Source organism: Hibiscus syriacus, unplaced genomic scaffold, assembly GCF_006381635.1.
Source record: "Hibiscus syriacus cultivar Baekdansim isolate YM2019G1 unplaced genomic scaffold, ASM638163v2 tig00013285_pilon, whole genome shotgun sequence".
Taxonomy (NCBI): domain Eukaryota; kingdom Viridiplantae; phylum Streptophyta; class Magnoliopsida; order Malvales; family Malvaceae; genus Hibiscus; species Hibiscus syriacus.
The window spans coordinates 1,234,606-1,257,861 of NW_024062299.1; the positions used below are offsets into that span (position 1 = coordinate 1,234,606).

The following is a 23,256-nucleotide window of genomic DNA, read 5'->3' on the forward strand; positions in this document are numbered from 1 at the left end:
TTCAACTATTTCTGCGCGTGTGTATCTTTAATTTGATTTATTGGTTAAATAAATTAATTGAATATTGTAAAAATCTTTTCAATTTAATTTACTTTATTATAAATCATATTTTAAATCAATAATCTTATTTAAGAGATCGAATCCCTAAAGATGAACACAAAACAAAAATAATTTTTAATCATCCAGTACAAAATAGTTCAATCGACTCGATCCACTCTAACGAGATCCCGTCCACCCCAAATATTTTTCTCATTTTAATTATAAAAAATAGAGAGATAAATAAAATATATCAGTAATTTTTTACTTTAAACATAATTTAATCTCGATTCTCTTACAAAGTTGACCTCATATTCGAATTGAAAAAATAACTTTAACAAATTTAAATGTTCTAATGATCCTTACTAAATTTTCATCTTGTTAAATATATATATGCATATATTACGATAGCGGTGACCAATTGAGATGGTGTTGTACTTAAATATTATTTTATGAAGACCACACATATAATTATATTCATTCACCAAATATTTATATAATAAAAATTAATGGAACAGGTTAGGTGATGCCAAAGCACATCTTCACCATTATCTTTAGAGAAAATAATCTCAGTGACCAAAAATCCCAGATAATATACGATTTTGATCAACTTTTTTTGGATTTGCGAAAATGACCAACAAAATCGCAATGCGATCTCTAATGCGCATTGCGATCTCCACTATCGTAAATTCGCATTGCATTTCGCGTTGCGATAATTGAAAATCGCGTTGCGATAGTTGAAAATCGCGTTGCGACATTTCGCCTTGCGATTTTCGAGTTAACGTTGCGATAGTCTACGGTTGTCGTTGCGATTTTTCAAATTCGTTGCGATAGTCTACAGTTGTTGTTGCGATTTTCCAAATTTGTTGCGAAAATCGCGTTGCGATTTTCCATTTCACGTTGCGATTTTTCAGTTCGCGTTGCGATAGTCTACAGTTGTCGTTGCGATAGTCTACAGTTATCGTTGTGATTTTCCAAATTCGTTGCGAAAATTCGTTGTAATAGTTAAAAAAAAAAAGATTTTGTTTCTTAAGAATTTTTTCTAAAAAGATAGTATCCGCGCGGACGTGTCGAAGACACGTATTACCACGACCACGACCCGAGACGAGACGAGACGGACGGCGGCGGCGCGCGAGAGTCTCCCTTGTTCTCTATCACTCAACAAGGAAGTGGAAAAGCCAAACCTTAAATACCATTCTCAATAGTGTTTCCAATACTATGTGGGATTGAGCATTACCAACACTTGTTTCCAATACAATGTGATTATTCAGGAAACAATTAACAATCATGCACCTTAAAACAACTGAATCAGCAACCAATTGCATTAGTATTATACGATTAAATATGTCATAATTAAAAGTCAATTTACAATCAATCGCGATTATTGCAATTTTAAGCAAAACATTCAAAAATAATATCACTATTTAAGGCTCAATCCCACATAGTATTGGAACAAGTGTTGGTAATGCTCAAATCTCACATAGTATTGGAAATACTATTGGAATGGTATTAAGGCTTGGCTTTCCCACTTCCTTGTTGAGTGATAGAGAACAAGGGGGACTCTCGCGCGCCGCCACCGCCGTCCGTCCGTCTCGTCTCGGGTCGTGTCGTGTCGTGGTCGTGGTAATACGTGTCTTCGACACGTCCGCGTGGATTCTATCTTTTTAGAGAAAATTCTTAAGAAACAAAATCTTTTTTTTAACTATCGCAACGAATTTAGAAAATCGCAACGACAACTGTAGACTTTCGCAACAACTGTAGACTATCGCAACGAATTTGGAAAATCGCAACGACATTGTAGACTATTGCAATGCGAAATGGAAAAAAAGTTGGTCAAAATCGTATATTATCTGGATTTTTGTCACTGAAGTTATTTCTCTTATCTTTATTCTTTTTAAAAAATAAATATATTTGGTCATGCTTCTACCTAATTGCCATTTTAGCTTGAGCATTATATACATAGTTTAATGTGTTATTAATATTCTTAATGATAACGCATGCACCAACATTATTTTCCACTAATAATACATTTGCAACACTATGATTAAGTATTTTTAATTGCTATATACATAAATACATAGACAGAATTAAAATATTAAATTCGTCCTCTCGATTTTTATCTAATGAAAAATTAATTTTTTTATATATTTAAATATTATATATTACATATTATCTTTTCAATTTTAAGTTTAATTTTTTTATTTTTAATTTTTTTCGATATTCAACGTTGACTCCAACCAAATTACATACCCGAAGAGCTTGATAAATAATTTGTGCTTGATGCGTGTTGTAAGGACCGGAAGTCTAATTATTATTAGGGTGTGTTTTATTTTATATCTTACTTCAAAACTTTATATTTTATTATAAATTTAGTAAGTGTATATATGTGTTTTTTTTTTTAAATTGTATTTTTAATCGGTTAACATATTATAATTATTATAATATCTATAATATAATAAATTACTTTAATATCATGAATCGTTACATAAATGTTATAATGATCTATTATTGTTTTTGTCTATGAAAACTTAATATTAGTATGAATTTATTAAGTAATCTTAATGATTAAAGTGAATATTATTCTCTCTATAAGTTTTAGGTTCGAGTTGTTACGTTTTATAAGATAATACTTTATTAATGATTAAAAATATTAAAATAATATTATCTTATAATTACTCTAAATTATTAAAAAAACATAATACTAATACTAACAATTAAAAGATATTATACTAATTTATGAAGTTGGAGAGTTAAATTTTTTAAGTAAAAGAAAAACAGGAAGAGATAGTAAAGTGAGACCCACGGCACCAATGAATGTTTCTCGTTGCAGCTGTTGCCATTACATGAAAAATACAAAGATAATTTTTAAAAACGATTCCTTTCCTGGTGTTTTTCCTTATAAAATCAAGGGAATGTGCGTATTCGGGAATCATCGGCGATTCATCTCTCGACAACTCATAAGCGCCCAAACCAAAACCCGAAAGCTTCAGTCCGCCATACCAAAGCTAACTGCTAAAGCAAAGGTTCCCCCCCCCCCCCCCAAAAAAAATCTCCCTTTTGCTCTTTCCAATGCTTTCCTTTGAAACAGTGGCGTAGCAGAGTTGCTTCCTCTGTTTTCGCTGATCCATTCAACTTGGTTTCATTGAATCAGTCGACCTTGTTATCCCAATCTTTTTATTCTTTCACTTTTACTCCTTTATAGCTTCAGCTTGGGTAAACCATTTCGTCTTCGTTTTTTAAATGGTGGGTGGATCAAGATCCGGTAATAGTTGATAATCATTCAGTTTGCTTTGTTTTCTTTTCTTTCTAAAAAATCGAAACTTTGCTGTTAAACTGTTGTTTTTTCCTCTTGATAATTTCATTTTGCTTTTAAATCTTAGCAAGGGGTTTAAATAGTAATACCCACTGCCTTAGATCTAACAGGTACTAAAACAAACTCTTTGTTGGTTCAAAGTTCTCTCTTTTCCCCTTTGTTCGTGCACAGATTCATATTTGTTACTGGGATTCTGTTATGTTCTCTTCTAGATTCTTGGGTGTTGGTCGAAATTTCTAAAGTTAGAATGGCAGCATAAAAACACTTCTTTACCCCTTGTCCATTTTGGGACGGCACATGCATGTGCACAAGCTTCAACTTGTTTAAGTTTTAAGCATAAATATTTATATTTTTTGCTTTGCATGATATTTCCTTGCAGTTGTTTTGAGGGTATTTGAAAAGCGTTGATTGCATGAGACATTTCAATCATGGAATGCACTTGTTAAGAAAAAAATGCTTTGTTTGAGGGGGTATGTTCTTTCTTTTACTTCAAGCTTAAGGCCTTGGAAGATGAAATTTCAGTAGCATTTTAGTTTTAAAGCTTCTAATCTTTGATGTTGTTGCAGGGAAATGTGGATTTAAATGAATCAGCTTCGATTTATGGGAGTTATTTGTACAGTTATGTTGTTCATTGTGTATAGAACCACAAATTATCAATACCTTAAGACAGAGGTATTGCAACTCCTATTTTTGTCTAGGTTTCAATGGTTTTGATTTAAATTTAGGACATAAATGGATTTGTTATTCCTGGCATTGTAGTGGTCAGTTGGGCTCTTCTGTTACCTTTTAGTCACTAGAATGGTTTATTTAAGCCATTGCACCTTCTGAGGGTTTGCTACAGCTGTTTTAATCTCTTTTAAATTCTTTTCTCTTATCGTCAGATGGAAACGAAATTTCACCCATTTGAAACAGTAAAGGTAAATGACATTGTCAGTGTTCGACACATGTTTGAGAATAAGTTGATCCAGCGTTGTTATATGCTGTTTAGGATTCATTTCCTTCATTAACTTTTGTTTCCTCGGTTCATGTGTTGCGTCTTATTTCTATTACCAGTCCGGGAAACTAAAAGGTATGTTTGTGCGTTTAGGATTATCGATTGCATCATGGGAAATTAAGAGGTTTGCCTCGTGGCATTATGCAAGCTCGTTCAGATTTGGAACTAAGGCCTCTGTGGTCAAGCAATTCGCAGTCAAAGGTGAGACTGTAATCTGTTGTATGTTGGCATGAATTTATGCATACAGCCCACTTTGTTGTTTTTTCTCTTATATGGAAACAGTAACAGATTGCTGTCTCATTGCAGGCTAGTGTTATGACAAACAAGAACTTGCTAGCAATGCCAGTTGGTATCAGGCAAAAAGATAATGTTGATGATGTCGTAAAAGGTAATGCATATTGTCCTGTTGATTTTCAAATTTGATGAATTGCTCGTTCTTTTCCTAATTTTGTTGAATTCAGTTTCTTGCAGCGAATTTTTCCATTATTTGTTTCATTATGATGGCAATGTGGATGGATGGCGGGATCTTGGTTGGGGTGAGAAAGCCATTCACATAGTAGCTGATAACCAAACGAAGTGGTAAGGCTCACTGTGGGTTAAAGGATTCTTTGTTCTATAACGTGTATTGGTGGATGTGTGTTCATATCAAATTTTGATTTAATTTTCCTGATGAATTGCCAAAACGGTCTGCCCTTTTGCTACTGCAGTATGATATTTCTTAGGTTTACTATTTTGTTTTAGTCGGATCATCGGATAAGCTTAGTGATCTCTTCCCTCTTTCAGGTGTTTGCAAAGCGCTTTCTGCATCCTGATATCGCGTCTATTTATGACTACATATTTCTCTGGGATGAAGATTTGGGAGTCGAGAACTTCGACCCTGTGAAGTAAATGGCCTTGATGAGATTTCTGTTATTTGCAATATCAATATTCTCTTTCCTTACATAATAATATTACGTGTTCCTTGTTTGTAATATAATCTCTGTCTGGTTTTATCAAGGAGACAATGTTAGTTAAATCTTTCACTTGGTCTCTATTTGTGCTTTGTGAGGCTTTTACTTCTTGTTTAATGACAGTAGCATACTTCTATTTCGGGTAAAACTCGAACATTTTTATATTGGCTAGTCTTCTTTTTCCAGGTACCTAAGTATTGTGAAGTCTGAAGGTTTAGAGATTTCTCAGCCAGCTTTAGACCCAAATTCTACTGAAATACACCACAGAATCACTATTCGAGCGAGAAAGAAAAGGTTTCATAGGTAAATAGAATGGTCTATGACTATTCACAAAGGTGCATATTATTGCTTGTATAATACTTACATGAAAAGTTCGACCGTCACAGGAGAGTCTATGACCTCAGAGGTAAAACAAAGTGTTCAAATGCGAGTGAGGGGCCACCATGCACTGGGTGAGTTATTTTATCATCATATTCCTTGGTAAAGTCATTTGACTATCGAGTAGAATAGACTGATGATAAATGTATTGATGAAATTCTACGCTTGAAGAATATCTAGTTCCATTATCTGGTTAATTATCACTATACTAATTTTAGTCATTCATACTACCTTTGCAGATTTGTGGAGGGAATGGCTCCTGTGTTTTCTAGATCTGCCTGGTATTGTGCATGGCATCTCATACAGGTAAATTTGCTTGTTGTCCTCGTCAATATCGAAATTTAACGTTGACATCGTTGATTCTTTCTTTCATTTTCTCATTTAGCCTTTCTTTTTGTCCCTTTTCCCCCATTCAGAATGATCTTGTACACGGATGGGGAGTGGATATGAAACTCGGGTATTGTGCACAGGTAAGATTCACTTGATGCTATTTTTTGCCTGCTTAGTTAACCATGTTCATTTTCCTTTCTGCGTACAGCTTAGAAATATAATATTTACTATCGTTTTATATGTTTTTACTCAGGGTGACCGCTCAAAGAAGGTCGGCGTGGTTGATAGCGAGTACATTGTTCATAAGGGTATACAAAGTTTGGGGGGTAGTGGCCATCCCACAATGAGGAAAACCGTGAAGGTTTTGCTTTAACTTCTTCCCTTTTCTTAGTTTCCTGACAGATTCATCCAGGATATTGTGCTGCACTAGATTAACCCTAATCCATTCGGTTTCTTAATGCATTTTCCCGCTGATGTGCAGAGACACGGGGCTTCAAGTTTCGATCTACGAACTGAGGTACAGTAGCTCCGTGCACGAGACATTCCCTTAATTTGTTAAGAAATCAATATGATTACAGATATATTCTTTTAGTTATTCTGGCAAAGATAAATTTGGCTTCTACTCTACATATAGTTAATAAGGGCTTTTGTACTTGGGCAACACCTCTTGATTACCACACGAACATTGATAATTCTCGATATTTCAATGCTCATCGTTTTATGTGTAAGCAAAGATGATTCTTCGAAATGAACAAATACGATTCCCCGAAGAAAAGAGATATGACATCGCCTTGTGGGATATGGTTCTGCTCGGATTCTTCCATAAATGAATTCTGATAACTGTTGCAGATTCGGAGGCAGTCCACTTGGGAGCTTAAAGTGTTTAAAGAAAGATGGAATCAAGCCGTGGAGGAAGACAAGGATTGGGTGGATCCATTTCTAAAGCATCAAAGGCGCAGTAGACAACAAAAACGAAAAGACTAGGTTTTTTAGCTCGTGGTCGAATGATGGATGCATATATGTCAGTTTTGGGGGGGGGGGGGCTTACTTGCAACATACAGCTACAGTTGAAGTTTCATCCATTACTTTGTATCTTTTCTAGTTCATAGAGCAATTTGTTGGATGATATTTGATTATTTCATTATTTGAATCATTTTTCTTACCATTTCATTTATGTTGGATAACATCTTAACCTTCCAACTCTCGGATTTTATGAACATAAACCAATAAAGATGACTATAGCTTAGCATCTTGTCTTGTAGTAATCAATGTACAAAGATATAAAAACGATTATAAACTGGAAGAGTTCCAGCTAGCATCAACAGCTCCGACGATTCTTTCATGTAGTTTAGCTCCACAACAAGCAATTATACCTCGATCGAGATCTTCCAAGAACATACCTTTCGAAAAGTCCAGTCGAGATCCTCCTGCATCAGTTACCACACCACCAGCCTTCTCTATGATGATGACACCTGCTGCATGATCCCATATCTTTTCCTTGTACCCTGTTCTCGCAAACTTCATAAATATCTCAGCATCGCCTCGAGCTATCGCTGCGTATTTCACCATACTGTATACACGCAGTGGTTCCTTCCTGCATTTGAAAACAGAATCATTACTTGTTTTGTCACACAGCTGATGCATGTCATTCCTTGTATGGAGTGGTTCCATCATGTATATGTATATGTATATGTATGTACCTAAGGCCAACACTGTGAGCTAATCCAGCTGTGAAGGAATGGCTCGAGTTTGACTTCTCAACTGGTTCACAGAAAGTAGCCAATGCCGGATTATCAACGGAGGATACTCGAACCGGTATTGCAGATTTCAGCCATGATATTGGCTTATTCTTCCGGTGTAAAGGTTCCATCCAAGCCTCGCCTTGACCTTTCCTTGCATATAGAACACACCTTTATCCATGATTCAGCTGTTGTTGGGGTCAATTTAGATATAATTCTATGATAGCGGTGGTGATAACTTAGCCATTCCTTCTTCATCGGATAGTTCGGGCAACCTAGAACACCAAGCACAACTTCTCCATCCTCTATCAATGCTAAAGCGACGGCGTATTGATCGCCACAAACAAACCCAATGTACCATCAACGGGGTCTAGTGCCCAAAACCTTCCGGTGGGCCTCCAGTCGAATTGCATCGACTAATGGCTTCGAGAACATCAGAACTCCTGAGCGGTGTTGCTGGACCCTTGAGTCCGAAATGAGGTGCCCGGCTAGACAGTCATGACTGTTTTCACTACGGCAGCTAACAACGCTGATGAATCAGGTTTAGAGAGGCTTCGAACATCTTCTTCGGCAAGAATAGACACATTCCGACGCCCGAAGGATTTGGTTAGTATCCAGCTTACGGTTGCTGAACACTCCAGTCTGGTTGACACAGTGTAACCAAGATGATTAGAGTAAGTTGAATGCTGTGACTAGTTCAAGATAACAATTCACATGAACCATGAAACTTAATTCATTATAGACCATGTTTCGGATAAGAGCGACAAATACGAATATTCAAAAAAAAAAAAGATAATGAAGAATTCGAATAAATAGGCCTTAAATATCTAATCCATTCCAAGATTCCTAATTTAAAGTGCCAACAGATTGTGTTAAAAGATTAAAGCAACATTCTGAACCACCAAATATGCTGAAGAAACAGAATTATCTCAAGAACCCCAAATTCACAAAAATGGATAAAATTACCTGCCACAGTGACAGGAGAATTATCATCTTGGAATGAACTGGACTGCCGGTTTTCAAAATCAAACTCTCCTGAACTTTCTGACCAGAGAGCATGCCATCTGGACAGCCCTGACAGCAACATCCAATTCCTTGGAATATTGTCTGGTACAGGAGATGTAAGAACCAAATTCCTCTCATCTTCCATAACTGAAGAAGAAAGAGAAGGGTAGTTTGGTCAAATTTTAACTGAGAAACAATGGGGAAACACCTCTTTTGGTGGGTTTTCTTCATACTCCATGGGAACAGAGTTTCTACATAGTTTGCTGCTGGTAACTTCGTGGTGCTGGTTATCCTGACCTGCCCCAGAATATTAGGGGCTCCGAAAACCAGGCTAGTGGAATTTAGAGGCATAATAGTTAGAGACACTCACCTCTCCCACTTTGTGGAGTCTAAATATATATAATGAAAGAAAAGAAAGACAAATTGTAGTGTCTGAAACTGTTGATTAATTTAATGAGATAAGCAGCATGAGAAAATTGACCGCAGACCCTAGTTTTCTTTGAAGCTAAAGACGGCTGTGGATATGGTGGCTATAGTTATACCTTTCTTTTTCCCCTGCTTTTGGTATTAAACTAGAAGGTGTCCTACTTCAGCTAAAAGTAGAGATGCAAAACTCGTAATCCACATAAAACTCTTACCATTTTGGCTTTCTTTCACAAAATATGAGTATGGACCTTAATTTATCAATCCTTACAAAAATAGACAGATCAAATTGTGTCAAATTAAAATACAATGATTAAATTGCAAATTTGAGCATAGTACATAGATCAAACTTGACTAATTTTAACAATACTGTTGTTGATATTTGTTAACGTTTTCATTTATGAATGTTCAGATTACAAAGTACAAATGAACGGGGATTAACTTTGAACCTACATGCCTGCGTGAAGTTATTCCGACTTAAGTCAAATTCAATGGTAGTTTGAGATTAAATGCAACAAGTCTGTGTTTTCTGGCCCTTTTGCATCAGTTCAAGTTGCTGTTGCAAAACCTTCTTCAGATCCACCAAAGACCTTGTTCAAGATCATGGCTAATCTTACTCCTTGAGCAATCCTTTTCATTACAATAGGCATTCTTGTATCGATGTATTCCTCTATATACCATCAAGAAACAAGAAGACAGCATTAATGGTGTATTTACTCCTTTAGATATGGGTCTAATTATCCTCTCAGTCCTCAGACCTTGTTCCGCTTTTTTTGAGTTAATGATTGAAGTCTAATTGTGATAACACAATTCTCATTTAATGGGACTATGACATTTTTTTTAAAGAAAAAAATGCTTTTTACTCTAATTGCCAATTTACATTTGCATGGAACATGTAAGTATAAATTTTCATTATGCTTCTTGAAACACTGCCAGAGAACCTCAGAACCATTTTTATTTCCTTATTGAGCCTTCCATACGTATAGTATTGGCTTTAAGAGTATTTGTTTTAATTCCACACAACACTTCATTATTAAATCAAAAGTGTAGAGGGACTAACTTTCAAATATGCCAAGAATTGAGGACCGAGAGCATAATTAGACCTTTGGAAATGGCATGAAGTGTTTTTACTGTGAAAAAATGGTATTAGTTTTCAATGCTTCATGCAATAATATACGTACCTGCCAGTGTTTGTCCAGACTTTAAGCCTTTGTAACCCCATTTGCAAGCTAAGTTTATACTCTCTGTAGCATACCTACACGTATGAAAATGGTAACTTTAATTAATCTCTGAACAAATAATCGAATATATAGTTTGAACTCTTATTTTTCTTTAATCAATCGCGTTAAATATATTAATATATACAAGTTCCAGTAACATATCACAAACCCATTTTTTTTAAATTCATTATATTGGTTTATAATTGTTCTAAGGAGGGTTTAGGCTTACTTGTTCAAGCATGGAAGAAGATCATCACATTGTTCCCATGATGCAACATCATCATACCAAATTCCCTGTATGAAAGTAACAATTATGGGGTAAATGTACATTTTGCTTCTTAAATTTTTCTTCAAAGTTTAATTTGATACCTACTTATTTTTTTTATCTAAGTGGATATGTTCTATTTGATAGCTAAACATTTTTTGATCGAATTATATACTTGAACTTTATTTCTTCAAAGTTAAGTTCAAGTACCTAATCCATCATATTTAGAATAAAAATTGAACTTATATCAGTGAAATTTCCTACTTAGTCTTCTTGAAGGCTATCCAAGTTCTTTTCATAGAAATCTGCAAGAGCTGTAAGGATGATCTCCCTGTCCCACACCTATACATTGTTGAAATTCACCAATGTGGGCTAATCAATTACCCTTTGTGAAGCACAAGTTCAGTTTAACAGGAAAATACTCACATGATGCAGATTCGATTTGTGCCGAAACCACCGCTACGCGATGGTGTTCCCTCCTTCGTCGTTCGTGAAACAGATGTGCATCGGCTGATGGATATCTCCCATGAAGTGTGACAAGAACAACAAGGCTTCTGTCATGTTATCTGCAGAGAAATAAAGAGGCACATTTAGTATCGGGTTGAAACATATTACGAAGAACAATGATTATCGAGTAATAATATTGTTACGGCGATGGTCCGAAGATCCCTCCCTGAAGGGCACAAGCTGTGAGGTGAAGTTTTGGATTGCACCAGCAACACATGTCCTTTACACCATGCTGATCATGCAGTCCCCTAAAACAAATGACAAATTTTGCATTACTTCTATGTAATTCAGTGTGATCAAAAGGATTGCTTGGCTTTCTGCTTACTTGAATATTGATATGAGCAAGCATCGTCCGGTGTATCGATAAAGTGAAGCGGGCTTGTCCAATCGATACTTATACCAATGCCGGATTTGGTCTGGCCATACACAGAGGGACGAAAGGCCTCCGTTGGCATAGTCTGGCAGCAAATTTTCAACAGCTGCTGCAGCCTCTGGTTCTAATAGACCCTATTGCAAATTAGAAGTAAATTGCCAATGTTCCCTTCGAGTGTTCTTAGACATGTGCTTCCACCGACCTGACCCGATCCGACTCGACCCGACTCGTTGGACTGTGTCTTGTAAGCATAATCCGAAGTTGTCTTTTTTTGTCACCCTCGAGTATATCTTTAAAGATTCGATCTCACGCCATATTATGTTTTCACCACATGATCTAACTGCTCAAGTCGGACCGGATGTGATCGGTTAACCAAGTAAACCAAAGCAAAAACGAAAGGAACAATGGAACAAACAATACGTGAGCGACCAGACACGTCAAAATGTGACCTTCTTTGCTCCAACCATGGGTTCCAGCCACCAACAAAACAACCCCAAACGAAGACAGCCTCCAGAACACGACCATCCCCAATTTCTTTCTCGTTTTATCAGTTTCAACAACTCAACAACAAAGAAACTGGCCTCATAACTACGAGATCATCATGTATAAATAATACAAACAGTAGGTGATCATCGAGTGTAAGTTTGCATTTCCACAGTTTCACGTTACCCAAAAGTTTGACCTCAAACACATGCAATGTGGGGCCATATAAAGCATATTCTAGTATATGTGCGAGTTATCAATGAGATAATCCTAAAGTTAATTAACTATAATTTCTTTGCCTTCAAAGTAGTAATCAATAAGATAAACCTAAAATTTCAATGTGCGTTTTAAGGTTGTTGTTTTTGTGTCGGAGTTTAGATCATGTCTTTATATAAATTATGAATTTTTTTAAAGAATTAAAAAAATTATTTAAGAAATATCAAATATTTTATCACGATCCAATAAATATTGATAAGTTAATTTTATATATAGAAATAATGTCATGGTCATGCATTTTGGCTGGAATTGCCTTAGTTGATGCTTGTCGGCAATTGCATTAACCGGTCATGCATTCAGATCATGAGATAATAGCTACGCAAAGATACATATGGAGGTGCCTTGTACTTATAAAAGAAGAAGAAAAAGAAAGGGGTTAATTCCATGAAAGGTCCAAAACTATTGTCTAAATTTAAAATTAATCTTTAAACTTTAAAAATTCTAATTAAATCTTCAAAATATCAAATTGTATACCATTTTGTTAGTCTAATCGTTAATTTAGATGTTAAAAGATTTTAAAAGATAAAATAACATTTAATCCTTAAACTTAACAATTTTCTTCAACTTGTTCCTTCAACATGTTAGGTAAAACACTAATCTTTATTTTCACATTTGCCTATACCCATTTTCTTCATCGATCAAGCTACTACAGAGCCAAAATAAAGAAAGAAATGAAGGCAGTGGTGATAACAGCAGCAGGAGGTGCTGCAATTGCAACAAGTTGATGACCCAGAAATCAAAGAAGATGAAGTCCTAATCAAGGTCGAAGCCACCTCTTTAAAACGGGCCGACCCTCCAGAGGAAAGGTTCATACCCTCCTCCAAGGGGTGATAGTCCTTACGCTGGCCTTGAATGTTCCGACACCGTCCTAGCTGTTGGCAAGAATGTTTCTCAATCGAAAGTTGGTAATTGAAAATAAAAACCCCATTTCTTGCAACGTATAATTTATATGGGATTATTGTAAAGGTGCAATTTTTATATGAATTATACATTGATCAATAATCAGCTAGTACTCATTTAAGCCCAGAACTTTCCCAACAATAAATACGTGTACGGTGAGAGTCTGCCAATGTTATGGGAGCTTCATGAAAGTCAAAATCGTCTCTTCTTCATCACATATTTAATTTTCTGAAATGACCCTTATCGAATCAGACTGCAATTATTATACTTTGAAAACGTTTTATTTATACTTTGAAAACGTGTCAATAGGAGGCAGGTAAATTGCTCAGGCTGCAATTATTATACTATTATCCTTACAATATTTATTTATTCTCCCTCGTATCTCTCATAGATTTCATTGATCAGGTTAGTTTTTGAAATCTGGGTAGTTCTTAATTTTCATTTTAATGGGTTTTTGATCGGTTTACTTAGATCTTTCTGCAGATCATTGCTTTGGGTTTCTGATTTCTTGGCCGAAAACCATGGATTTGAGGCATTTAAACCGTGGACAAATCACTCTGTTGTGGCCTGGAGCTTGTGTGTTGCTTACACTGCACTTCACTTTGCAGCTTGTATCGCAGCATCTGTTTCACTGGAAAACCCCAAAGGAACAGAAAGCTATACTGATTATCATCCTCATGGCTCCCATTTATGCAGTTGATACCTTTGTGGTGTTATTAGATGTTCGAGGAAGCAAAGCTTTCTTCATGTTCTTGGAGTCGATCAAGGAATGATATGAGGCCCTGGTGAGTGCCCCCCCCCCCTCTTGCTCAGTCTTTGCATTTTTTGGATTTACGTTTGTTGGAATTAACCATTGGTGATTTGTGAATTGTTACTGTTAGGTGATTGCAAAGTTCTTGGGTTTGATGTATAGTTACTTGAACATATCTATCAGCAAAAATACTGTGCCGGATGAAATCAAAGGAAGAGAGATTCCCCATTCATTTCCAATGACCCTTTTTCAGGTATGTAGGTTTAATTGCACTCAATGTTCTCAAATTATTGTTCGGATTTTTAACATGTCAGATTTAAGTTGTTTATGTAGTAGGTACACGCATGTTTACAATTTATCCATGTTAGATTGAGTTATCATTTAATGCTCGTGATCAAGTTAAAGAAAAACATAATGGATACGATATTAGTATTTTAAGGACTCAATTAAAATCTAAGCTATTATTTAATGATGTCTGATACATGCTTGCTTCCAACAAGTTACAGTATTAATCACATCTCTTTGATCTAGCCTCGAACAGTTAGGCTAAACCATCGAACACTGAAGCTTCTTAAGTACTGGACATGGCAATTCGTCATCATCCGGCCGATGTGTTCGATCTTGATGATAACACTGCAACTCCTTAAGATTTATCCTTCTTGGTTGAGCTGGACATTCGCCATCATCCTCAATGTGTCTGTTTCATTAGCACTATTCTTTGGTAGTCTTTTACCATGTTTTTGCAAAAGAGTTGGCGCTTCACAAGCCACTTGCAAAGTTCCTGTGCATCAAGGGGATTGTTTTCTTCTGTTCTGGCAGGTAAAAAACTTGTTCTCTTCTCATCTATATCGAACATATATCTATATTCGACTTCGAATGTCCGAAGCCACCCTGTGTTTTCTTGCCCTTTCTTTCTCATGTCGAATTGTGATCATCCTGGTTTCATTAATGACATCGATCGGTGACATGCAGGGAGTGGTACTCGACATACTCATGGCAATGGGCATCATTCGATCACACCATTATTGGTTGGATGTAGAGCACATTCAGGAAGCTCTTCAAAACACATTGGTGTGCGTAGAGATGGTGGCTTTCTCTGTTGTCCAGCGGTATGCATACAATGTTGTACCTTACAGTGGAGAAACTGAAGATAAGATGAAAACTGACAAGAAAACAGAATGATGTTTTTTTATGCCCCGAGAACCCAAGTTGTACTAGGAAAAGATATATACACATATATAAGTATGTATATGTATTTTCGTTTAATATGATGTTAGCAAATAGCAATGCATGTACTCTGTTTTCTATTTAAACAACTGTAGTGTTCGAATAGAAAAAGTATAAATTTATATATGTTTGATTCAAATTAATTATAAAAAATGGAACTGTAAATTATCCATTTTTAAACTACCACCGACTTATTATCTTATTTGACCTTTATGCACACAAGAGGTAACGGTTTGAGAATAAAAAGGTGCAGCAAACGAGGGAGCCCCACTTTGATGAGTGTGTGGACAAGCCAGCCAGCATCCAGCCTCCAGCCTCCAACCAAAGACAGAGTAAAAGCAATTGTATAGCCAGCCAATTTAACAAATCAAAAGATACCCACTTTGACATTTCTCTTTTCCCTTTTCATTCTCCTTCTCTTCCCTCCTTCATTCCTTCCTTTCCTTCTCATTCTGGGTTTCCTCTAATTCCAGTAAAGATTTAATTTTTCCAACTAAAAATTTATCAACTTTCAGCTGAGAAAACAAAGACAGCTTTGGAGCAAAGAGGAGAAGATAGTTTTTGCAAACATCATGAACCAGAAGGCTAACGTTTCTAAAGAACTCAACGCTAAACACACAAAGGTTCTCTCTTTTTGTTTTTCTTTTGCTACCCATTTAAGCTTTAGCGTTTATCTTTTGCTCTGGTTGGTAAAGTATGGATTTTGAAGTGTTTGATGAAAATACATGGTTGCAGGCTGTGTTTTTTGCACACTCTTTTTGTTGATGAATTCTACAAAGCAAGGGCCATAGTTGAAGAATCTGATTTCCTTGTTGTTTTTTGTGATGTTTGAAACTTTCTCCGATTTTGGAAATATTGGTTTCCTTTTGTGTGTATATTGAATTAACCCTGAGCTTTAAACTTGCCAATTTTGAAATAGTTTTGAAATATTTGTCTTGTATGATTTCCAGTTTTCAATTGAAGCAAGTTGCACTGCCCTTTACATTTTAACTGTCAGTTGTGTTTGCTGATGCCTTGGTGTCTTAAATCTAAGGCCCACACAGAGATAAAGTTGGCTATAGCTCATCTTGAAGTTGGTGCTGCCAACATGATGTCTATCTTTCCTTACTCTTGCAATATTTATCCTTACATATGTTCCTATATTTATTTGAGTGTCTTAGGCCACTCGTTATTGTATTCGTAAAAGTTATACGAATTAAGTAATATTCAAGAAAACCATGTCAAAATTTTCTCTTCGACTCGTGATGTTTGTCATACTAATGTCGATTGATTTCCTCAACATATAGTTTTCCCTCCTCCCTTTGCATTCTAGCATGTATATGTGTGCATGGTTGCTTGCCACATTGTCTTGGTTATATATATAGTTATAAGATTGCCAATTTGGCCTATTTGGTGCCACCTTCCGCAGATATTGGATGGCCTTCTTAAGTTACCTGAAAATAGAGAATGTGCAGACTGCAAAACCAAGTAGGTATCCGGTAACAATGTTTCTCTCTGTAATGCTTTACCGTCCCGAGTTACTGTTAAGGACTTGACTCGGAATTTATAATGGCTTGTCTGCTATGCAGGGGACCACGATGGGCTAGTGTTAATCTCGGAATATTCATTTGCATGCAATGTTCAGGGGTTCATAGAAGTCTTGGAGTACACATATCAAAGGTTTTGCTTATGTTGTTTCACTATGAAGTTTGCAGGTTGGGTTTGATTTTCTTTTTAACATGTTCGTGGGAATTATATTTGATTCGTTCAGGTGAGATCTGCGACTTTAGATACATGGCTTCCGGAACAGGTTTCTTTTATCCAATGTAGGCTCCACTGTTCATTTCTTTGATTACCGCCCCAAATCAAATGCAGGTGCTGGTTGTGATCCCGTTTTCTTCTTTCTTGCAGGCATGGGGAATGAGAAATCCAATACTTACTGGGAAGCGGAGTTGCCTCCCAAGTACAACAGAATTGGAATCGAGAATTTCATTCGCGCAAAGTACAACTTCATAAAATAAAACTACCCATCACTTTTAAATTTTATGCTTAATTTTCTTCCATTGGAACTTGTCAAAAGTAATTTTACTTAAGGATGCTTATTTTCTTCATTAGGTATGTGGAAAAGCGATGGATTCCCAGGGGTCGAACGCAAGAATCACCTCCACGTGTAAACGGAGAAAAGGAATCGCTTCATAGACTAGGAGCTATAAGTGGTGTTGGGTATAAGAACTTGAATAATGTGAATCCCGTTTCTACGGAGAAGAAAATTATTCACCCACCTGTTACAAATAACAGCACTCCTAATATGAAAAGTTACTCGCAAGTGAATGTAAATGTACCTCAGAAGGTAAGAATAGCTTTTGTTCGGTCTTATACACTGATTGTCAGTAAATGCATTTGCGTTTTTACAGTACTGCTGTTAACTTTGCTTTGCTGCCTGTCAGATGGAGGAAGTACATATGTAGCAAATGAACTACCCTGTATGGTTTACCTATCTTTCTTTTAGTGGGCATTGAAATGTTTGAATACTTACAGCAGTTTTTTTTTTATTCAATGTTGATGCAAGTTATTTTGACTCATAGATTATGTTGCTTCGATACGAAATGAAAAACCGAGACAGTATGAAACTTTTTGTTGCTTAGATCAAGATAACATAAATAACAATGTAGGATCTCTTGTGAAATTCGAAATGCTAGGTGCTAGAAAATACCCAAAATGACGAGCATCTCGAAGTAGTCTTTTTCTTTATTACATATGTGATTGTGACATAGAAATGAGCATACTTTTTTTGCAGTCAAGTATGGTGTCTCCATTATCCATCCATCCACAGCAGCTTGCTATGCTTCCGAAACAACAGCCCATCATGAACACTACTGTGAAGCCTAATGGTGGATCCGAAGCCTTCCCTATCAATTCTCCTCATTTCAGCTCCAATGGCTTTCACTCTCCTGCTCTGAGTTTTGGAAGCGTTGGCCATCAAGTTCCTGGAATGGTAACGCCAGTTGCTAATCGACAGAATCATATGCAGGTTTGTTTTCGACATGCTTCCATCATTGTTCTTTTCCCTGATTGTAACTTCTTAATACTATCTCTTCATGTTAATCGCCTTCGATACCAGATGGGAAGCAACCGACAGATGCACCCTGCAGGAAATTCAGTGAATTTTCCAACTTCCAGGTGCGTACGCAAATTGTTTCAGCTCAACGATCCAAAACTTGCTTATTTCTAACTATTATGTTATCGATTGGTTCTATCGGCTTTAGCTTTGAAGAATTGCTTGAATTCAAAAGCAAAATGGTCCTGGTCCTAGTAATTGAACATGCAGTATTGTAATTCTGTACATAATCACTGGAAATGGGGGTTCATTAGGAGAAGTTCCATGATATATAGATGATTCGATACCATCAACATTTCGGTGCATTGCTCGATTCATTAACTGGTCCTAAACGAAGAGTTATATGCAAAATCTGTTATTCGAATACATTTCTTGTTTGATTAACATGTGATATACCCTGATTCTGAAGCACTCTCCGATTTGGTTTCACTTGCAGCTTCTCCAGCACAAGGCCAGTAGTTCCATCATCAACCATCAGCATGAAAAGCATCGGAGGTAAGCCTATCTCGCCGTCTCCGGTTCCTAAAAGCACACCATCTCAATGGGGAAAAGACTACGATTTCTCGTCGTTAGCGTCATTAACGCAAGGGATGTTTACAAAGCGGTAACTCACCGGCAGAATAATTGGTGAGCAGATAGATTTTCATTTCCCATCACTCATAATCAAAGGGTAGACCGTCATTGACTGTTATAATGTAATAAAGGTTAATTCTTTTATATCTCATTCCCCATAAATCAAGGCTTTTTGTAGATATTTATATTATATTTTCTTAAATATATTTCATGATTATTAAATTAAGATGCAAGCAAGCAACCAGATTGAAAGGAAAAAGATGACTGCTTATGCAATTATGGAGACGATATTTATTGGGTAAACTACCCTATTGGTCATCAAACTACTAAATTTTTTTACTTTGGTTACTGATTTTTTTTTCTACAAAACCATCCTTAAAGCTGTGTATTTTTTATTTTGATCATCATTCGTTAAAAAATATTATTGAAGATGATGCGGTATGCTATAATAACAATGTCAATCCCTAAAATGTATATATTTTATCAATTCAATTCTAATTTAATAAATTTAACCCTCCAATAATATTACAACGCATGTTATAATTTTTTGATAAAAGTTATTTTGAATTAAAACTAAATTGATAGAATGTATAAATTTTATATACTAAAAGTGTTATTATATCATTCATGTCACTGTTTGTATGCCCCTTCAAGCCCTTTCATTTGGCAAGAAACCGGTGATCAAAGCTTCATTTTTCTAATTATTTTTATTTATTCTTAAATTGATCAAGTTGTTAAATACTATGTGTTTGCAAATAAATATATATTAAATGAGCTCATGAACTTTGTTATTTTATTTAGATAAGTCCTTATGCATTCGAAACAAGGGTTAAATTCAATACAAATCAAAGCATAAAGGCTCGTTTATAGATATAACACAAGTCTATGGTGCATTTAACATGAGTGATTGGATAATGTACAGGTTTTTTTATATCACAATCTAACTTACTTCATTCATAACATCAAATTTTGAATTTTTGATTTTATATTTTAAAAAAAAACTAACATATCATCTCACTAGACCAATTAATAGTTAATATATTTAAAGTTGTATTTGATGAAATATTCCTAATCATAATTTTTTTCCTAAATGCAATCAATTTTTAATAGTCTTGAGGTGAGTACAAGGTAGTATCTGTTCAAAGACAACTCTCAATCATTTGAGATCTCAAGGAATAACCAAGGGCGGAGTTAGAAAATTTATTTTGGGGTGTCAAAATTAGAAATTGTATAATTTTTTTAAAGTGGATGGAAATAAATAACGAGTGTCAATTTTATATTTAAATGTACCAATATTCTTTTAAGAATATATTAATTTTATTATATTTTCAAATATTTTATATTAAATTTATAAAATAAATTATTTTTCAAAAACTTTTGGGGTGTCAATGACACCTCTTATAATAGCCCGGCTCCGCCAGTGGAAATAACAACAATTTTTTTAACATCGATGTCGTTTGGTTCGTGCCAAAAATTCATATATACAAACAAAACTACAATTCTATATATGATTTCTTAAATATTTACTCTCTTTGTCCCATAATTTACGTCTCATATTGGTTATGCATATAGTTTCAGGAGATATATTTGACCAAAAGATATAACAAAATTATCCCTAAAAAGTGATTGATAGATTTATTTTGATAAGTGTAAAAGAACGGAACATATAAGGGTAAAAAGGAAATATAAATTATTGTCTGTTGACTTTTTTAATATGACATTTTAAATATGACAACTTTAAAAATCGAAAGAGACATTTAATGGTAACACAAATATGGTGAAAAAAATTGAATTAATAAAACAAAACAAACTAACTTAGGACATGTTCCAATGAAGAAATGAAATGTGTCACTCATCCAACAAAAGGTCGGCACCATATCTATAACGGACTTTGGACTTCAAGACTTGGCAAAGTGCTTCGTATGTTCTTTTTCTTCCGTTCCCATTTCTTAATCTTCGTTGTTCTTTGACTGTAACAAAATCAGTCATTATCCAACGACCTTTTTATTGTTTCCGTTAAACAAAGACATTCAACAAACAGTTTAAGTTTCAAAACCTATCTCTATATGAACCAGAAACCAAACAAGATATTGTCTGATTTTGATGGCTTCATCTACTCCCCTCCATCGTCCACGGTTCTAACTGTTATAACGGGTTTTTTCTCTCTAGTTATTACAAGGACCAACTTATCGTTTTGTCATGTAATCTCCAGGATGTTTCATTCGGGTGTTAGTTAAATCGTCTTTTTTTATAAGGTAGTATTTATTAAGAATTTTCTTAATCAATTGACAACGTAAACACACTTTGCATACGTAACTATTTCAACCTAAGACCTCTAAAAATAATATTATTCTCTTTTATCACTGAAACTACTTAATGAATCCGTATATAATTCAAAATTTAATCTATAATAAATAATAACATATTTGGTTGACACGTATACACATGTGCACCCATACTTATTTGTCCACAACAATACATGGACAATATCCTACGGCGATATATGCAAATTTTTCTAATATTAAAATCTCCATACTTGATTTAATGGTAGTTGTACAACTACCATGCACTTTCTTCTCATTGTACACTTTGATTAATTGAGTCAACTCTATCTTCTCCCATGTATAATCCATAAACATTTGTAAGATAAAATGGACCGACAATTCGTCTCCTTCTCCGACACGAGTTTTGCCCGAAAGTAACTAGTAATTTCTAAAGTAACTGAATTGATGTTATTTAACAGTTAACTCGATCGTAATGTTAAACTCGGTTAAGCATATTATAATTAAAAAAATTTTATCACTCGTATAATATGTTAATATAATTGTTAAAGACATATGTAATTAATCTAATGTCTGATTATATAAATTTTAATTTTTTTATTTTTTAAATATAAAAACATCGTTTTAGTAATATTAATAATCCCAATCAATTTGAAATTGTCAATTTTTAAAAAAAAAATAAAGTCATGATTGAGTAAAAATCTTTAACACTTTATTATTATTATTATTATTTCTTGATTTTCAATAGGCTTGACCAATAAAACTCGTGACACCTATATCATTTGATGGAGAATTCTTGTAATATATGGAGAAAGGGTAATGTCATTTAACTAACATTCTTAAACTTCTCACATATACTATATGATGTGATATATATATATATATATATATATATATATATATATATATCACATATATATATTGTAATTTAAGATTCAAAATTTGTTTAATTATCTCAAAGAAAAATAAATTCCCTCTAAATAATTTTAAATTGATAAGAATTATAAATATATTTAAAAAGCTATTACCGTGGAGCAAAAATGTCATGAAAATGATAATTAAAGAGTTGAAAATTAATTAAAATATTTGTCGTAGCGTCTTCATGTATACACATGCAATGCACAATTTATTAGATATTTATTTGGAAAATATATGCGTATATGTATATATACATATTATATTCTATGTGATGGGGTCTCATGCTGCCTTAATACGGCCAACTCATAACCTCAATTCTTTATTGTTTGCGTACATATATTAATTGTTCAATTCTATATATCATTAATAAATTAAAGATAATGACACGTAAGTGAAAATATATATAATTTTAGAACTTTATGATAATATGTTATCATATAATTTCTTAACGTTATATAAAATATATATTATTAGGATATTAAATATTAATTTTATAAATATAGTGTATTAAAAAATACACTATGTTCCATTGACTTTCGAAAATATTTGATATATACAAATAGTTGTATCTCTATCTTAGCTCATAAAATGTAGGATTCACAAATAATTAATTTTTAAATTATATAATGCATTTATTTATGTGTTTATATTTAAATATAAGAATATTATTATTGTCGTGAAAAGTATTGATAGAGTATTTTTTAAAAGTCTGAGGTGATTATAATATATTATTTATTCAAAATTATTTTTAATAATTGACAACACATATTTTGTAGATACATATGCTCGACAGGTACAATAAAGTATTAAAAAGTGAAAAGATAAAGAGAGAGCAACTCATACCTTTTAAAGAGCCAAATGTTTCACCCTAACTACAAGTTATGGGTAATTGGTAGGACATAGCCACACTCTTCCATTACTACTTTTTATATATAACAATATTTGTACATATAATCATGTAAATAAGGTATTGGTTAAATAACTATTAGGGTAACTACACTAATGGTCATTAAATTTTAGGAATTTTGGTCTTATAATTTTTAAAATTTGTAATACATTCACTAAACTTTTAATTTATTTACATTATGATTAATATCATTAAGAAAAGCTGAGGTTCTAAATTGACATTTGTCGTAGAGGCCAAATTTTTAATGAACACCGTTGATCAATTCCAACAATGAGAAGGCTTTGTTTATCTAGAAGATTAATATTGTTT

At 34.3% G+C, this 23,256-nt stretch overlaps 2 protein-coding genes, 1 long non-coding RNA gene and 3 pseudogenes across 3 annotated transcripts; 3 read left to right on the forward strand and 3 right to left on the reverse strand.

Annotated features, from left to right (window-relative positions):
• Positions 1-2,699: 2,699 nt before the first annotated feature.
• LOC120206062 lies at positions 2,700-9,129 on the reverse strand (annotated as a pseudogene).
• Positions 2,974-7,163, forward strand: LOC120206066 (annotated as a pseudogene).
• Positions 9,130-9,532: 403 nt separating the features above from the next.
• Positions 9,533-10,718, reverse strand: LOC120205884 (endonuclease 1-like). The gene is made up of 3 exons (XM_039205657.1): positions 10,618-10,718; positions 10,350-10,423; positions 9,533-9,838 (listed from the first exon to the last, which is right to left on the reverse strand). The coding sequence occupies exons 1-3, from the start codon at positions 10,716-10,718 to the stop codon at positions 9,717-9,719; spliced, it is 297 nt and encodes a 98-aa protein (XP_039061588.1). The 3' UTR covers positions 9,533-9,716.
• A 258-nt stretch (positions 10,719-10,976) lies between these two features.
• Positions 10,977-11,549, reverse strand: LOC120206067. Its single transcript, XR_005524079.1, has 3 exons — positions 11,304-11,549; positions 11,080-11,219; positions 10,977-10,995 (listed from the first exon to the last, which is right to left on the reverse strand). It is a non-coding gene; the product is annotated as an uncharacterized LOC120206067 (long non-coding RNA).
• Positions 11,550-13,698: 2,149 nt separating this feature from the next.
• LOC120206064 lies at positions 13,699-15,176 on the forward strand (annotated as a pseudogene).
• A 432-nt stretch (positions 15,177-15,608) lies between these two features.
• On the forward strand, positions 15,609-18,963 carry LOC120205885. Its single transcript, XM_039205658.1, has 9 exons — positions 15,609-15,793; positions 16,579-16,637; positions 16,739-16,829; positions 16,921-16,975; positions 17,061-17,151; positions 17,265-17,657; positions 17,889-18,180; positions 18,271-18,329; positions 18,704-18,963. The coding sequence occupies exons 1-9, from the start codon at positions 15,743-15,745 to the stop codon at positions 18,873-18,875; spliced, it is 1,263 nt and encodes a 420-aa protein (XP_039061589.1). The 5' UTR covers positions 15,609-15,742; the 3' UTR covers positions 18,876-18,963.
• Positions 18,964-23,256: the final 4,293 nt, after the last annotated feature.

Excerpts from the sequence above, each read along its gene's own strand:
- LOC120205884 (XM_039205657.1), bottom strand. The coding sequence starts at position 10,718 with ATGTACATTTACCCCATAATTGTTACTTTCATACAGGGAATTTGGTAT. Across the intron at positions 10,424-10,617 it reads CTTCTTCCATGCTTGAACAA|GTATGCTACAGAGAGTATAA; the intron begins GTAAGCCTAAAC and ends TCATACGTGTAG. Across the intron at positions 9,839-10,349 it reads GTCTGGACAAACACTGGCAG|AGGAATACATCGATACAAGA; the intron begins GTACGTATATTA and ends GATGGTATATAG.
- LOC120205885 (XM_039205658.1), top strand. The coding sequence starts at position 15,743 with ATGAACCAGAAGGCTAACGTTTCTAAAGAACTCAACGCTAAACACACA. Across the intron at positions 16,638-16,738 it reads TGTGCAGACTGCAAAACCAA|GGGACCACGATGGGCTAGTG; the intron begins GTAGGTATCCGG and ends TCTGCTATGCAG. Across the intron at positions 18,330-18,703 it reads GTGAATTTTCCAACTTCCAG|CTTCTCCAGCACAAGGCCAG; the intron begins GTGCGTACGCAA and ends TTTCACTTGCAG.